The 17,628-nt window shown below is 41.8% G+C and overlaps 1 protein-coding gene across 1 annotated transcript; it reads right to left on the bottom strand.

Annotated features, from left to right (window-relative positions):
- Positions 1-10,054: 10,054 nt before the first annotated feature.
- On the bottom strand, positions 10,055-11,073 carry LOC116053709 (ADP-ribosylation factor-like protein 4C). Its single transcript, XM_031304813.2, has one exon. It carries the CDS (start codon positions 10,754-10,756, stop codon positions 10,172-10,174), a length of 585 nt encoding a protein of 194 aa, XP_031160673.1. The 5' UTR covers positions 10,757-11,073; the 3' UTR covers positions 10,055-10,171.
- Between the last annotated feature and the right edge of the window lie 6,555 nt (positions 11,074-17,628).

Genomic DNA, 17,628 nt, shown 5'->3' with positions numbered 1-17,628 from the left:
TAAGGACAGACAAGAAAGCTACAGAAACACAAGAACAGATGAAAGCTCCATGCGCTCTGTCAGCAGTTTTTTGGAAAGAATCCACCGAGGATGAATATTTTTGCAGCTGAGATAAACTGGCTTTTGACAGGCCTGGGTTTGCAGCACATTTTGGGGAACACAAATGGTGAAGGAGACAGGGTTTAAACAAGTCTTAAGTCAGGTTCTCGCTCCACAAAATCATCATAATAGAGAATACCTATGGGGGGTTGGCAATTGGCTGTAGATAATACCAACAACTCAATGACTTCACCAGATGCTGAGGTCTAAGGCTTTCAAAACTCACAATCTACAACTGTTACAAAACTTACTTACAAAAATCGTCAGTACAGTCGTCAGTTATAGTTTTTTTTAATCAAACAAACAGGAGGAAATAGTGGATTTGTTGGGGACTATTTTCAGTGGCGGATTACTCCACAGTGCTGTGCGTCCGAAATCCCACACTAACAGAACAGTATGTGAGATTTTTTAGTGTGTCCGAAACCTTAGTACGAAACCAATAGTACGTGAGTTGCATACTATTTCAGGTAAAATATGACAGTATGCAATCCTGGACATAAGTATCCCACAATGCAAAGCGCTGGGTAATGACAACGATTATAACAGCCAAACGGACAGAAACTAAGGAGCTCTGTAACGTCCATAACGCTCTAGTTTACATTCTAGTTATTCACCTCTTTCAGTAATTTAAGAGTTATCGGGCGATGGCGCTAGAGCGCCGGCAGGCAGGAGTTACCATGGTTACGGGTCTCCAGTAAAGTCAACCAAGTCAAACGGGCAAGGCGGCTCTCAGGAAGTGACGTTGAAAATTACGGCTCAGCGCGTCCGAAAAGATACACACTCTACTGTTTGATTACACAAAAGTATGTTGAACGATAGTATGCGTGTTGAGTATGTAGTGCAGAGTACTTTGTCCTGTATGTAAATGCACCATAACGACCCAATCAAAGCATATTTATTTGCATTTACAGACTTTGAGCTTGAACCAGTGATGTTTTGTCTATAAGCCCAGTGAGTTCTCTCCGGATATATTCAGATAAATCAGTAAACATGGCCACTCTTTTGCTTCCAGACTGTTTAATCCCACAGGAGACGTAAAACCAAACTTATTTTCAGGAACACAAAGCGCACATGGTACAATTACACCAAACCGAGTCAAAAAACATTTCCCTCATCACCCTTTGACATGGCAGCGGCTTTGAGTCGAACAAAACCATAATAATAAGATGCGAGAGAGACAGTCGGGATGTAAACACAATGACTGCAGAAATAAATCTGTAAAATAGCAGAAAATGTTATGTGTGTAGCTACAGTAAAGAACATTTTATGTTAGGCCTAAATAAAAAGAATTATTCTCAGTTGGTGAACTTCTGAAAACGTTGGGAAAATAAATTAAAAAATGTCGGGAAAAAGCACCAAAACATTGGAAAAAGTGCCAAAAAGTTCCTAATCAGCAACAGACGTCGAAGAAAGTGTCACAAAGGTCGAAAAAAGCAACAAAAACGTTGGAATAAACGACAAATATGTATAAAAAAGCGTCAAACGGCGGGAAAAGTGTGACAAAGGTAAAAAAAGCAACAAAAACATTGGGAAAACTCCCAAAATGTTGATAAAACGGTGACAAAAAGGAATTGAAAACGGCAGCGACAAAAGGCGGAGACAAAAAGGCAGCGAAAAAGGCGACAAAAAGGCGACAAAAGGCAGCGAAAAAGGCGACAAAAAGGCAGCGAAAAAGGCGACAAAAAGGCGACAAAAGGCAGCAAAAAAGTTGACAAAAAGGCAGCGAAAAATGCGACAAAAAGGCAGCGAAAAAGGCGACAAAAAGGCAGCGAAAAAGGCGACAAAAATGCGACAAAAAGGCAGCGAAAAAGGCGACAAAAAGGCAGCGACAAAAGGCAGCGAAAAAGGCGACAAAAAGGCGACAAAAGGCAGCGAAAAAGGTGACAAAAAGGCAGCGAAAAAGGCGACAAAAAGGCGACAAAAAGGCGACAAAAGGCAGCGAAAAAGTTGACAAAAAGGCAGCGAAAAAGGCGACAAAAAGGCAGCGAAAAAGGCGACAAAAAGGCGACAAAAGGCAGCAAAAAAGGCGATAAAAAGGCAGCGAAAAAGGCGACAAAAAGGCAGCGAAAAAGGCGACAAAAAGGCGACAAAAGGCAGCGACAAAAAGGCAGCGACAAAAAGGCAGCGACAAAAAGGCAGCGACAAAAAGGCAGCGACAAAAAGGCAGCGACAAAAAGGCAGCGACAAAAAGGCAGCGAAAATGGCAGTGAAAAAGGTGACAAAAAGGCAGCGAAAAGGTGACAAAAAGGCAGCGAAAAAGGTGATAAAAGGCAGCGAAAAAGGTGATAAAAGGCAGCGAAAAAGGTGACAAAAAGGCAGCGAAAAGGTGACAAAAAGGCAGCGAAAAAGGTGATAAAAGGCAGCGAAAAAGGCGACAAAAAGGCAGCGACAAAAAGGCAGCGACAAAAAGGCAGCGACAAAAAGGCAGCGACAAAAAGGCAGCGAAAAAGTTGCTAATCAGCAACAAACGTCAATGAAAGTGTCACAAAGGTCGAAAAAAAAAAGGGAAACGCCGAATATGTCCAAAAAAAACAAACGTAGAAAAAAATGGCGGAAAAAGTGTGACGGAAGGTCGAAAAAAAGCAACACAAACATTGGAAAAACTCCCAAAATGTTGAAGAAAGTGACAACGTGGACTCTCCCAAAACCAACCTGCATGGTGGCGCACATACTACACAAATCAAAATGTCAAAAAACTTCAAATACAACTGTGAATTCTACGGACGATTTCTGTTATAATACACAGACACATTTGTTAGAGTGTAGCAGGAAAATAACATGTCCCTCATCACCCTTTGACATGACAGCGGCTTTGAGTGGAACAGACCATAATAACAAGATGCGAGAGAGACAGTCGGTCTGAATGAATGACTGCAGACAAAGGTACATTTGGCACGAGACAGAGAAGGACGAAACACGTGTACTTTCTGTCCCTGGATATCTTTCTTTTTTTTTTTTTACAGCATAACTACCATCTAGTTTTCTTTGCATAATCCCTTAAAAACGTTTATGAGATAGGCTGCGTGACTTTAAATCTAAACAGTGGAGAGATAAAGAAGTGAATACAGACACTACAGGCAAAAATGACATTTTAATTTCATTCATTTTGAGTTTTTTGGGGCTATTTTGCTTCCATAACATGTCTTCTTACAGAATATTGGAAAAAAAAAACACCCAAAATACACATTTAGATGTTTACTTTATCTCACTTTGCCTATTTTACACCTGTAAATGTCTCCTAAATTCACCAAAAGCTAGCATTAGATTAGATAATGCCTCATTTGCATATCTAAACATAAAAATATGTCTTAATGTAAGTCACCAGCTGGGGAAGTGTCACGTTGATATCTGTTAGTTTAAATGTTGTACCCCTCTTCACCTTCTGACCAAGTAGTTCCAGGAATGTAGTTATAGGAACAGTCCACTTTCTTAACAGTTCTACTAACTACTCTCCCCCAAAACCGGTTTTGCCATTTGCATTCACACTGGCCAAGCGGCCATAGGAAATGACCTTTAGTTATTAGAATCACAGCCATCTAACCACCAAAAGGGAAAGGGAAAAGGGAAAAGACCCTGCCCTGAAGTAGGAGCTGAAAGAGTTACAGGAACTGCGGCCAGAGGGACTTAATAATCCCCAAATTGGTCCAGTCGGAACAGGAGGAAAAAAAAAGGGTTCTAGGAATGTTATTGTTCTAGGAACTGCAAAAATCTCTGCGGTCGGAAAGCGGCTATTGTCTTGCAAAATGTCTGGTATTTTATAATCCATATCTTTAAGCCTGCTGTTTTCCTCGGGTCAAATGTGATGGTTTTCAACGTTTCTATAGCAGAAATCTGGGTTTCTTATAACCAAATTTCCCAAAAAATAACTGAATGAAGTTGGCTAGAAGCCTAGATGTAACACAGAATTGGGTAATCATTTATACTTTATGCTTTACAAACAGGCAAACCAGAGGAGGACAGCAGTGGTGTAGTCTAATGTATTGTAGCAGATATACTGTATGTATATATATATATATATATATATATATGAATCTGCCTTTGGGGGAGGGGGGGCCATATCATAGTGGGGGGGGGGCCATATCATAGTGGGGGGTCTGGGTGTCCTCCCCCAGGGAAGTTTTGAGCATCAACGACTTCATTTCCTGTACTCGGATACACTTTTATGCACCAATTTACTGTGGAAATACATTTACTTATCCTACGAGAAGGAAAACACAGATGAGAATTCTAAATATATCAAAAATGTATGTTGTATGTAAGTATGTTGTTGCGTGTCATTGGGCATTTTTAAGTGGGTATATGGAAATCCTGGAGCTTTCTTAGTGGTTATACTGCGTATAATAAAGTGTCGATAATTGTCAAAATATGGCCAACGGAAAGACAATGTGATTGTTAAAGGCCGTTTTCTCAAAATGAGTTTTTCTCAGACTCTGAGCCAGAAATCTCCTCTTCAGTACCTCCACCAAGCTTTCCCCTTTCATTCCTATCTATATTCTGAAGGCTTGTTCCACAGGGAGTTGTTCACATATCATTCATAACCTGAGTTATGTGACATTTTTATACCTTAAAACGTGCAGAAAATGGATTCCAATGGCTGTTGACACCATTTTCTGATTCAAGGAGTCATAAAATGAGATATCCTAAACCCCCTCTATGAAAAAAACCCTTTGACTCTAATATGTCCACAAAAGTATACCATCTCATCCAGTGTTCAGATTCATATTCTGGAAACGTGAACATTAGTGCATATTTAACAACAAAATGCCTAATTATCCATATTTAAACATAAATATTTTAGAAAACTTGTAATGAAAAAGATGTAATCAACTGGGGAAGTTTCATGGTGATATCTACGTATTAGTAGATACTAGTTTAGATTAGTACCTATTCTCCCCTTAATTAACAACATTACCAAAACTAACTTGCGGAATCCCTTAAAAATATTCAAGAGACATATAACATCAGATCCAAACAGTGGAAAGATAAACTGAATAGTATTTTTCATTGCTTTCTTATGGAATTAAAATTTCAGAGAGTACCCGTGATTTTTTAAATGGCTTATAGCTGATCCATAAAGCATTATTGAATGTTTATATTTATTAACATTAGGCATTAGTAACAAGTTGTAAACCTTTACTTATTAGAAATCCCATTCAAAAATGTCAAAAAACACGACAAAAAAGAGACAGTTTGAATACCGAAGGAAGGCAACAATAGGTCGAAAAAAAGCAACATTTTCGAAAAAATTAGAGACAAAAACGTAAAAAAGCAGCCAAAATGTCGACAAAAAAATTCCGAAATGTGACAACTTTCACTGTAACCGCACACATACAACTGTGAATCACTTTCTATGGACGATTTCTGTTGAAATATACAGACATGTATCACTGTAACAAATAACCGTAGAAATGCGGGATATTTGTTACAGTGTACAAATGTTAACACAGATATTTCTTAGAGTGTAGCAGGTTGTTTTACAGGCCGAGAAGCCGCCTCGAGTCACATTTAAAAAAAAATTATTTTTCCGTTAGTCAACAAGCCAAAGTTGCAGTTGCAAGCGAGTTTCGGCAGGTCGCCGAAGTGGCTCGCGCGATAAGAAGAATGGACTCTATATTGAGAGTAATAAAGAAGATCTTTTGAATAGTAACTCACAACAATGCACACTGTGTAACTGCCACTTAGCTCTGAGAGCTGCTGGGAATTTCCCGCCCTGATTAAAAGCTTCGGAAACCCAAAATACGAGCCAGGCAACACACAAGTTCAATTACAAAGAGTTTAATCCCAAAAATACTTTTTTTTTTTTTTTTTCCACATTCCCATTTTGGCATGTAACACATTGTTTGGTCTCGCTGTATCTTGGCTGTAACACTATAACTGTATAATTTACATTGTCTGAAGTCCTGGCTGTCATGCAATGTTGAACACAAGCTCCGCTGATTACTGCAGGAAAAAAAAAAAAAAAGGATGCCACGTTCACGTCGGAAATGTTATTGAGACTGTCTGCCCACCCCGTGGTTATTACATATATGTGTTATATGTGGGCATTCTGGTAGCATTCCAAGATATTTAATGATGACCAAATTAAGCTCAGAACACACCTCTACTTAAAGAAAAAGGAGGAACATGCTACAGTTTCTCATTCAACATCCATAGTTTGGTTATTTGGTTGACATCTCCTCGTTCCTTGTTCCCGTTTTGACGTGAACACAACATTCGACAACAGCCTGTGTGAGACATTCAACAGTCCTTGTCAGTTAAGACAAAAAATATGCTAATTTCTGAGACTTTCTCGTGAACTATTCTGCAAGCTGTCAACCATCTGGGTGGAACATGGTGTTAAAAGGGGAAGTTCAGGTGTTTTGAAGTGGTGTCGGATAATACCAACATGTCCTCATGAACGGGTCTGTGCAATATAGTGCGAAAATGTATTGCACGCCACTACGTATGGCATCCTGCAAAACTAAGTCGACGGTCGGCTGGCTTACAGAGCTCCACCGTATCAGCAGTAGTACTTGGTAGTGCGGCGACTACAGTTATGTTTAGGCACCAAAACGACTTAGTTAAGTTCAGGAAAAAAAAGATTAGTTCCTAACCCTTTTAAACCCCAAAGTCACACCATAACACTAACAAACTAACTAACCGATCGAGGCAGCGGTAGACCAGCAACTCCCGTGTTCTGCGAGGTAAAAATCAAACCGTCTACGGGCAAAATTTGTTAAAGGAGTCTGGTGGCTTTGAAGAGAGCAAAGGTAACGGCTTCAGTTCCCCCGTCGCAGAGGGCCGTCTGACAGCAAGGTAAATATTCTACATAAAGCGGACACTTAAACTTAATCCCCCCCACACAGCATGTTTGGTTCATCATTGAACTAGAGGAAAAACTTTGTGATTAAACATCATCCAAACAACATCATTTTTTTTTTTAGGAGCAGCAGAACAGGTTCCAGCCCGTTGGTTTGTTTCACTTTACATCATCGTTACAGGAAGACACTTTGCTCCTCGTCACTGCCAGCAGGTCGACACCATGTGGGATGCTTTCTCAACAACTCCGAGGAAAAGCTGATACCAAAACTATTGATTTTTAGGACCGTTTTATTTTCAACCTGGACCCTATTTTTCTATGTTTTTTGTGTCTAAGTGACTGATGGGAACAACAATCTTTGACATTGGTCCAGTATTAAGCGAGATCGCTGCAATCGGCAGCGGCAAAAACAAGCTACCATGTAAGTTAATGGGACAATTGTGCATCTTCAATTGACGTCCACAAAAGTGCTTGTTTGGCCACTGACAGGCTCAGATTAATATTGCAAGTGTCTGACAAACTTATGAAAAGGATTTCTAAGGAGGTCAACCTTTCTGTTAAAGAGTAAGATCCTTTTTTTTTAAACATAAAAACATCCGCGAAATTGCGTTCGCTAAACCAACCAGACTCCATGTAAAAATTTTAGCATTGTAAAATACACTTCAATCAAAGTCGACAGAAACAAAATAAAACTATGAAAAGCCATTTGGGGTCGTCTTTCCACTTTTCCAACCATCACAACTCTAGTTTTGGTTGAAATAAACACATAGTTTACTGATTTACATGTGAAAATACGTTGACTCTATACACGCTAAAAGTATTGTTTTCTTAAATGGAGTTTGGTGGGTTTAGCATTAGCGACTTCAGAGCTGTTTCTGGTTAAACAGAAAGGTCTCAAAGAGGTTTTAAAAAGGTCTATCTCTGTAGGGATCCTTTCCATAATGTTGTCAGACACTTAGAATAATAATCTGAGCCTGTCAGCGGCAAAACAAGCACTTTTAGTGGACCAAATTGACGATGCACATTTGCCCCATAGGGTTACATTGCAGCCCGGTTTGTGGCTGCCGGTCACAGCGTTCAAGCTAAATACTGGACCAATGTCAAAGACTGTTGTTCATAATAGGAAAATAGGGTCCATGTTGAAAAAAAAAAAAAAAACATAAATCTGTAGCCTTTAAATTAAACAGATTTCTCTCGAGTCTTGGGCCCAAACTAAATAGTTTGAGATCTCATGAACAGTCTGCTTTGTTGAGCCACAGCGCTACAAAAGCTGGATTCTGAAAAAAAATGAAATAATTCCTATCGTGTTGAGACTTCAGGGACCTTCTTAGTCAACTGAACTGGACTATTTAGGCTAAGCACCCTCCAGATCCTCAACAAAAGAGTCACGGCGTCATCGCCACCAATCCATATCAGGTTTACATTTTCACCTCAGAGTGGCAGGGAGGGTTGTACGGAAGAGGATTAGGGCCACGTGTGGAAAATGTGTTTGAGTTCAAAGTCAAAATTCTGACTTGTGAGTTTTTTTAGTTTCAAAGCAAAAACACAACAACAACTCATAATTCTGAGGAAAAAGTCTGAATTCGGAGGGGTTTTTTTTAACTTTAAAAATAAAACAAAAAAACTCAGAATTCTGACTTTTTTTGTTGGATTTTTTCAAATAAAAAAAATAGTAGATTTTGACTTAAGTAAAAAAAAAAAAAAAAAACCCCTCAAAATTCTGAGAAAAAAAGTCAGAATACAACAAAAAACTCAAAATTCTGAGATTTTTTCAGAAAGTCAGAATTCGAAGGTTTTTTTTACTTTAAAAAACAAACAAAAAACCTCAGAATTATGACTTTTTTTCTCATAAAAAAACTTTTTTGTTGTATTCTGACTTGTCTCAGAATTATGAGTTGTTTTTTTTTTACTTTAAAACAAAACAAAAAACTCAGAATTCTGAGAAAAATCTGAATCTATTATTTCTTTTACTCAGAATTCTGATTTTTTTTTTTTGTTCATTTTTAAAGTAAAAAAAAGTAGATTCTCAGTTTTTTTCCTCAGAATTATGAGGGTTTTTTGTTTTTAAGTAAAAAAAACAACTCAAAATTCTGAGAAAAAAGTCAGAATAAAACAAATAAACTCTAAATTCTGACTACGTTTTTTTCAGAATTATGAGTTGTTGTTTTACTTAAAAAAAGACTCAGAATTCAGAGATATAAGGTCGTCTATTTTTTTTTTAAAATGGCCCTAATCGTCTTCCGTAGGGCTGTAAATAACAAACCACCGAAGGATGGAAGAGATGGAGAGCTTTGACTTCGCAGGGGAGTCATCTTTGGTGTAACACCGTCACACGGCATCCGTGCGTCCCGGACCACAGCACTCTGCCGATAGATCCATACGCTTCATAAAACATCTCCGTTATAACATCATGCGATCCTATTCATATTCCTCTACGTCAGGGACTCCCTCACAAAGACACAGTCTGCCTGTAAAAAGGCAAGGTTTCAATACATTTTCCCAGATATTTAAGATTGTTATGATTGTTTTTGTGAGTTGATGTCATTCATATTCATACTATATCATTATTTAGTTGTTCTCTGCCATTTAAAATGTTTGCTTTGCCTGCATTATGTCCCCTAATGAGTTTAGAGTGACAATATTGATATATATATATTTTTTTTTTTTTAGTTCATGTACTATCATCACTATAAATATATTTCTGTCATATATGGAGACTTGCAATGTTTCAGTGATGATCAATAATGATATTTATGCTTTGATGTTTTTTTTTGTTTTTTTTAATCTGCTATATGTACAGTGGTGGAATGTAACTAAGTACATTTACTCAAGTACAGTATGGTACTTAGGTAGCATACAGATGTTGTGGTACTTGTACTTTACTTGAGTCTTTTTCTTCATGCCACTTTCTACTTCTACTCCGCTACATTTCAGAGAGAAATATTGTACTTTTTACTCCACTACATTCATCTGTTACAGCTTTAGTTACTAGTTACTTTACACATTAGGATTCCTGCACACAAAACACATGTAGTTTATAAAATATATAAATACTTTCATACTTTTCCTTAAGTGACACTTTCAATGCAGGACTTTTGCTTGTAACGGAGTATTTTTTTTATAGCGTGGTATTTTACTTAAGTAGCCTAAAGGGTCTTAATACTTCTTCCACCACTGTATATATAGGCTATAGGCCTATCACTGCAAAGTTATATATATATATATATATATATATATATATATATATATATACTTCTAAAAAGGAATCTGCCATCACTGCCTCTTCTTCTTCTGCTTCAGCGACTTCCTCCTCTTCACTATCATCTCGTACAGCTTGTCCATGCCCTCGTGCAGCCCCTCTCCGATGATGGCGCACGCGGGCTGGACGTGGTACGGCGTGGAGGGGCTCAGCTCGGCCAGAGCCAGGTGCCGCTCGATCTCCGCGACGTCCAGCGCCCGCGGCAGGTCCTGCTTGTTGGCCACGACGAGCAGCGGCGTGCCCTGGTTCTCCGAGAAGCGCGTGATCTTGTGCAGCTCGGCGCGGGCCTCCTCCAGCCTCTCGGCGTCCACGGAGTCCACCACGTACACAATGCCGTCCGTGCAGCGGCTGTACGGCTTCCACAGGGGCCGCAGCTTCTCCTGGCCGCCGACGTCCCAGAAGTGGCAGCTGATGCCGCGCGACGCGCCCGCGCCGCCCAGCCGGATCCGCTCCGTGTTGAAGCCGATGGTGGGCACCGTGTTGACGAACTCGTTGAATTTCAGGCGGTACAGCACGGTGGTTTTGCCCGCGGAGTCCAAGCCGAGCATGACTATGTGCAAGGACTGGAAGGCGCCCAGATTGGAGAAGCTGTTCCCCATGTCGCAGCCCCGGGCTGGGGTGGGAAGGAAAGACTGAACCCGCGCCGCTCCCGCGTTTAGCGACTGCGGAGGGCGCCGCGGCGGTGGCAGCGGCGGCACTCCGGCAGCGAGACAAGCCGCAGCATCCCTGGACTCACTCCAAACAGCAGCAACGGCCGTCCGCAAAACCAGTCAAATCATCACACAAACACACCGTTTTTTAATTTTTTACCGCGCGCACCGCTTTCCAAACGTCATATCACGTTTCCGCGTCTGCGTGTGTCTCCGAGCGCGTTGCAGTCCAGCAGCTGTCTTCATGTAGTGACACACACACACACAAGTGATGGTGGGTGTGGGGGTGTATGTGTGTGTGTGTGTGTGTGTGTGTGTGTGTGTGTGTGTGTGTGTGTGTGACGCGTGGACCAGCCTCTTTAATGTTGCCGTGAAAAGATGCGTCAAGCTGAATTAGACAAACATAAAAACACAAGATTTCCGGTTAAGCAATACGGGCGCCTCAAAAATAAAAGCCTCGCCTGTTCTAATGGGAAAGATTGTACTTTTTAATCCACTACATTCATCTGACAGCTTTAGTTACAAGTTACTTTCCACATTAAGATTCCTGCACACAAAACACATGTAGTTTATAAAACCTGAACTCCCGTAATGCAGCCCGGTAAGGTCGAAGGAGGTTTTATTTTGTATTCGTCTTTGGCTTTGTTGTTTCCTCTGCGCACTGAGCTGCCCTCCGCTGCTGACACTCTGACACCTCGTGGAGGAATATGACAACTACGTTCAAGGGGGTTCAAACGTGTGTGTGTGTGTGTGTGTGTGTGTGTGTGTGTGTGTGTGTGTGTGTGTGTGTGTGTGTGTGTGTGTGTGTGTGTGTGTGTGTGGGTGGCGTTGGGGTGGGGGGGTGTCCCGGGACACTTCTGCATATATTGAGAAAAGCGACAAAAACCCTTTACCTTAAATGCCCCCATAATAGCTTGGACCAGTGTAGCAATATACAATATACATGTTTGCATACATCAACAATAGACAATAGACGACAAGGAATTTGCTTTGGTTATTGAGGGTGCATACTGTACATACATAAGCATATTAAAACACAATATGAAACAAACAAACACGAAATATGGAAACAAATATGTGCATATAACTGTTTAATGTTAAGAAAGAAAAAAAAAGAGGCTGTATGGATTAATGCAGGATGTGCAGAGGATACAGGTATACCAGTGGTGGAATGTATCTAAGTACATGTACTCCAGTACTGTACTAAAGTACAAATGTTGAGGTACTTGTACTTGACTTGAGTCTTTTTCTTTTCATGCCACTTTCTACTTCTACTCCGCTACATTTCAGAGAGAAATATTGTACTTTTTACTCCACTACATTAATCTGTTACAGCTTTAGTTACTAGTTTAATAGGCGTAATTTACAGGGGGGGGATAATCAAAACTGGCCAGTGTAACCCCCTGCTACGCTCTGCAGTGCCCTGCTACATCCTGCTGTGCCCTGCTACATCCTGCTACGCTCTGCAGTGCCCTGCTACGCCCTGCTGTGCCCTGCTACGCACTGCAGTGCCCTGCTACATCTTGCTACGTCCTGCTGTGCCCTGTTACATCCTGCTACGCTCTGCAGTGCCCTGCTACATCCTGCTACGCCCTGCTACGTCCTGCTGTGCCCTGCTACGTCCTGCTACGCTCTGCAGTGCCCTGCTACATCCTGCTACGCCCTGCTACGTCCTGCTGTGCCCTGCTACGTCCTGCTACGCTCTGCAGTGCCCTGCTACATCCTGCTACGTCCTGCTGTGCCCTGCTACATTCTGCTACGCTCTGCAGTGCCCTGCTACGCCCTGCTACATCCTGCTACGCTCTGCAGTGCCCTGCTACGCCCTGCTACGTCCTGCTACGTCCTGCTACACACTGCAGTGCCCTGCTACATCTTGCTACGTCCTGCTACGTCCTGCTGTGCCCTGCTACATCCCGCTACGCTCTGCAGTGCCCTGCTACGCCCTGCTACGTCCTGCTACACACTGCAGTGCCCTGCTACATCTTGCTACGTCCTGCTACATCCTGCTGTGCCCTGCTACATCCCGCTACGCTCTGCAGTGCCCTGCTACGCCCTGCTATGCCCTGCTACGTCCTGCTACGCTCTGCAGTGCCCTGCTACATCTTGCTACGTCCTGCTGTGCCCTGCTATGTCCTGCTACGCCCTTCTACGTCCTGCTGTGCACTGCTACGTCCTGCTGTGTCCTGCTACGCGCTGCAGTGCCCTGCTGCGTCCTGCTATGCCCTGTAACTCCCTGCAGTACCCTGCTACACCATGAACTACTACAACTACTATTTCTGGTCATTGTTCCATTATCTTTATTGTGACTATTATTGCCACTCTTCATCACACTCCCAACCGGCACCGTCAGACACCGCCTACCAAGAGCCTGGGTCTGTCCCAGGTTTCTCCCTAAAAGGAAGTTTTTCCTCGCCACTGTCGCACTAAATGCTTGCTCTTGGGGGAATTACTGGAATTGTTGGGTCTTTGTCAATTATAGAGTGTGGTCTAGACCTACTCTATATATGTGTAAAGTGTCTTGAGATAACTCTTGTTATGATTTGATATTATCAATAAAATTGAACTGAAAAGAAATGGTAAACATGACCTAATAACCCTAAATGATGCATTAGTTGTAGCACATCAGCTAACACATGCATAACAGTACAAGCATGTTGTGAGAAATAACATCTATAACATATTCAAAGTCCTGAAAGATCCAAGTGGTGGAAAGTATTGAAACATACTGAAATCGGTGATGCTACAATAACAATATTTTAACTAACACACAGTCACCGTGAAACTTCCCCAGTTGATTATTTACATCAAGACAATATATTTTTTTATGTTACAAGTTTCCTGAAACTTTGTTTAATTATGCAAATGAGGCACTACTGTCTGCCACTAGATGGCAGCAACACATTGCATGTAGCAGAGTAGAAGTAGAAAGTGACATGAAAAGAAAAAAGACTCAAGTAAAGTACAAGTACCTCAACATTCGGACTGAAGTACAGTACTGGAGTACATTTACTTCCACACACAATGTTTCATCAATGAGTCCACTTCATCATACTGTGTCCCATTGGCTGCATTTGGGTAATTTGAACATCTTGTTGTAGCTCAGAAAGTATCTAGTCTCACATTGTATCAAAGCATAAATATCATTATTGATCATCACTGCAACATTGAAAGTCTCCATATATGAATTATACAGTATTATAGTGATGATTGTCACTCTAATCTCAGATTAGGGGACATAATGCAGCCAAAGCTGTCTGAACTCCATTCACCAACATTTTAAATGGCAGAGAACAACTAAATAATGATATAGTATGAATATGAATGACATAAACTCACAAAAAACAATCATTAAATGTACTTAGTGACATTCCCACCACTGCTAAAACACATGAGATTTTGAGAATGCAATAGCCATAGATATAAAACATATATATTATATCTATGGCAACAATAACACCAGGGCCACGTTCAGTGCCGACAAAACGTAGCAACGTGTTTTTTTTCCAACCCTCCTGTTGTCCTCGGGTCAAATTTTCTAAAAGTTTCTATATCAGAAATTTGGGTTTCTATCAACCAAAATGTCCAAAAAAATGACGTGGCTGGTTCCCTACGATATTCTTCGCAAGTAAAATAAATGATCAGTTCACTACTTTCTTTGAATTTGGGTGTTTTAGTCAATTTTATAGCATTTGGGGGGGAAAATGATAAAAGAACGTTGAAAAAAGTGACAAAAATGACGAAAAAAGTGACAAAAATGTCGGGGGGAAAACAACAAAAACGTCAAAAAAGTGCAGGAACAAAAAGTGACGAAAACATCGGGAAAAGGGGGAAAAAAACTTGGAAAAAAGTAACAAAAACGAGAAAAAATTGACAAGGACGTCGATAAAAGCGGCAGAAAAAGTTGCATGGTGGGCGGGAGGACAACACGAGGGTTAAAAAGTGCGTTGAACAACACGGTGTGGTGTGCGCTAGTGCGCAGGTGCTCTGCCTTTTCATTACCACGAGTTTACAGACACGTCTGCTGATTGGCTATCCCCTGGGACACAGCCAATGAAACGAGAGACACGCCCACCAAACCGGAGAAAACACAACTCAAAGCCGTTTCGCACATAGATATATATAAAGGCAAACCGTTCCGAGGAAACACGTCGTTCAACACGGAAACCATAGCAACACGGTGCACACCGTTTACAGATTGAACGTGCGCCCCAGAATTGTTTGTGCGCACGCAGCACTTACGTCTGTCCATCCTGGAAGAGGAATCCTTCCGCCGCGCGCACACACACACGCGCACGCGCACACACACACACACACACACACACACAGGTGATTTTTTTCACTTCCTGTGGCTTCTCACACTTCCCGCTCAGGATCTTGTGGGCGTGGCCAGAAACCAGGCTTGATCTGATTGGCAGCTCCCCTGACTCCTGTGTGACATTTACTCCGTTTGTAAAAGGTGGGAAAAAGTTTATCATGGAGGTATAGACACGTTTATAATATACGTTTCAACGCCTTTCAGTCACTTACACGCCAAAACATAGGAAAATAGGGTCCAAGTTGAAAAAAAAAAACAAAGGTGACCTCAGCAATACACAAATCCTTTTAACAAGGTCTAATCAGCCAGAAGGAATGAAAACACTTGTGTTGATGTGTTTGAGTCCCTAAACACACGCAGATGCCCACTGCAACACACCCTGAGTCATCAAGACCTCACTAATTGTTCTCTCTGCCCTCCTCCTCCATCGATTTCCCTGCTAGTGTGTGTGTGTGTGTGTGTGTGTGTGAGATCAATGAAACGAATTATAAAACGCACGCACGTGCACACACACACACACACAGGTAACACACACACACACACACACACACACACACACACACACACACACCCTGACTTAATAAGACCACAACTCAATCTAATTCTACTCCTCTCTCTAACAAGGCTGAGTCACCTGAACGCCTCGTGCCCTAACAGTCTTCCCATCCATTAAACGAGCGCCTCCTTCACTGATTTGCCTCTGATCTTTTCCAGCGTCTCCCCTCGCTGTTCCTCAGGTAACGGACGGCGAGCAGCCGCCAGACGTTGAGAAAGGTGAAGAGAAAACGAGACAGGCTTCTCTGCAAGCGGGTTAACACTTCCTTCACCTGAAGAAAAAAACACACGGAGGAGGAAAGTAACAGGAAATGGAAGAATTTTCAGAAAATATTAAATTGGCTATGAGCTTGGACCAGTGATTTCATGTTGGTCTGTTGAATGCGTTTTGGTAAATTTTTTTTTTTTAGCATCAAACACTTCATTTCCTGTATGCCGGTGAATTTTTATGCAACAATTTGTGCCTTGTCTGCATCAATTTATGGCGCAAATGTCTTTAATTACTATTATTATTTTTGAATTATTCTCCTGTAGGCCAATAATCGGCCGTCGGACGGTCTGGCGAGGTCGGTGACTCGAGTCTGTTCGGTGCGTTCCGTGCCATCGTTCTGGCAGTTGGACTCAAGGACCAATCTGATTGGTTGAGAGCTATAGCCCTTGACTAGCGAATCAGAGCTTCTTCAAGAAGCCTGAGAGCTTACAACGCCAGTATCTTCTCGCCATCGTGTTTTCTTGCGTTCAGCGAGTAATGACAACAACGATCCTCCTTGACTGCTATCACCACTCTCTGATGAAACCAATGACTGACGACAGCGTGCTCTGTGTTTACGAGGTGTAGAGAGATGTTCCGTCATTTCCATTTTCATTTTTTGGGGCGACAATACAGATTGGCGCCGCCTGCTGTTATGGAGACGTATTACGTCTCACGCACGCGCAGAACCTACGCTCAAGTCGGCGTCGCTTCGGTGTGTTCCGAGGCACCTTTTGGACCCCCGGGAGCAGACTCGGCCGTCGGGTTGGTGTGTCAGAGCCTTAAGGGTGTCTTAAATCGTTGGGAAACATATATTTACAGGTAAGAAGGATATTGCATGTTTTGAGCCCCCTGAACGGTTATTTTTTTTTACCCCTTTTGGGGTTGTATTCCATATTCTTTTTTGGGCATTTACAGGCCTGTATTTGACAGGACAGCTGAAGACATGAAAGGGGAGAGAGAGGGGGGAATGACATGCAGCAAAGGGCCGCAGGTTGGAGTCGAACCCGTCCCGCTGCGTCGAGGACCAGACCTCTATATATGGGAGCCTGCTCTACCAACTGAGCTATCTGGGCGCCCGTATTCTAGATTCTTTTAAGTGGGGACAAATCTACCTCTTCTAAATATTGGGGGGGGGGGGCATTTTGGGTCGTCTTTCCACTCTTCCTACAATCACCACTTTAGTTTTGGTTGAAATAGACACATAGTTTACCGATTTACATGTGAAAATATGTTGGCTCTATACACGCTAAAAGTGCTGATTATTTAAATGGAGTCTGGTGGATTTTAGCGCCTTCAGAGCTGTTTCTGAACAAAGAGGATTTTACTCTTTAACAAAAAGGTCTATCTCTGTAGGGATCCTTTCAATAATGTTGTCAGACACGTAGAATATTAATCTGAGGCTCTCAGCGGCAAAAACTGCACTTTCAGTGGACCAAATTTACAATGCACATTTGCCCCATAGGTTGACAATGCAGCCCGGTTCCCAGGTCACAGCGTCCTCGCTCATTACTGGACTTATTTGAAAGAGTGTTGTTCCCATCAGTCACTTACACACAAAAACATAGGGAAATAGGGTCCTGGTTGAAGATAAAAAAACGAAGTTACCCTTTAAGGGATACAAATAATCACACAGCAGTTCAGTTAATCACCATGACAGGCAACACATCCCCGTGGCTCCAAAAAACGACAAAGATGCTG

This window comes from Sander lucioperca, chromosome 24, assembly GCF_008315115.2.
Source record: "Sander lucioperca isolate FBNREF2018 chromosome 24, SLUC_FBN_1.2, whole genome shotgun sequence".
Lineage (NCBI taxonomy): Eukaryota > Metazoa > Chordata > Actinopteri > Perciformes > Percidae > Sander > Sander lucioperca.
Note: the sequence above shows the minus strand (reverse complement) of the source record. Positions and strands in the feature narration are given on the sequence as shown.

What these genes read in the sequence shown, in the direction of transcription:
- LOC116053709 (XM_031304813.2), bottom strand. Translation starts at nt 10,756, where the DNA reads ATGGGGAACAGCTTCTCCAATCTGGGCGCCTTCCAGTCCTTGCACATA.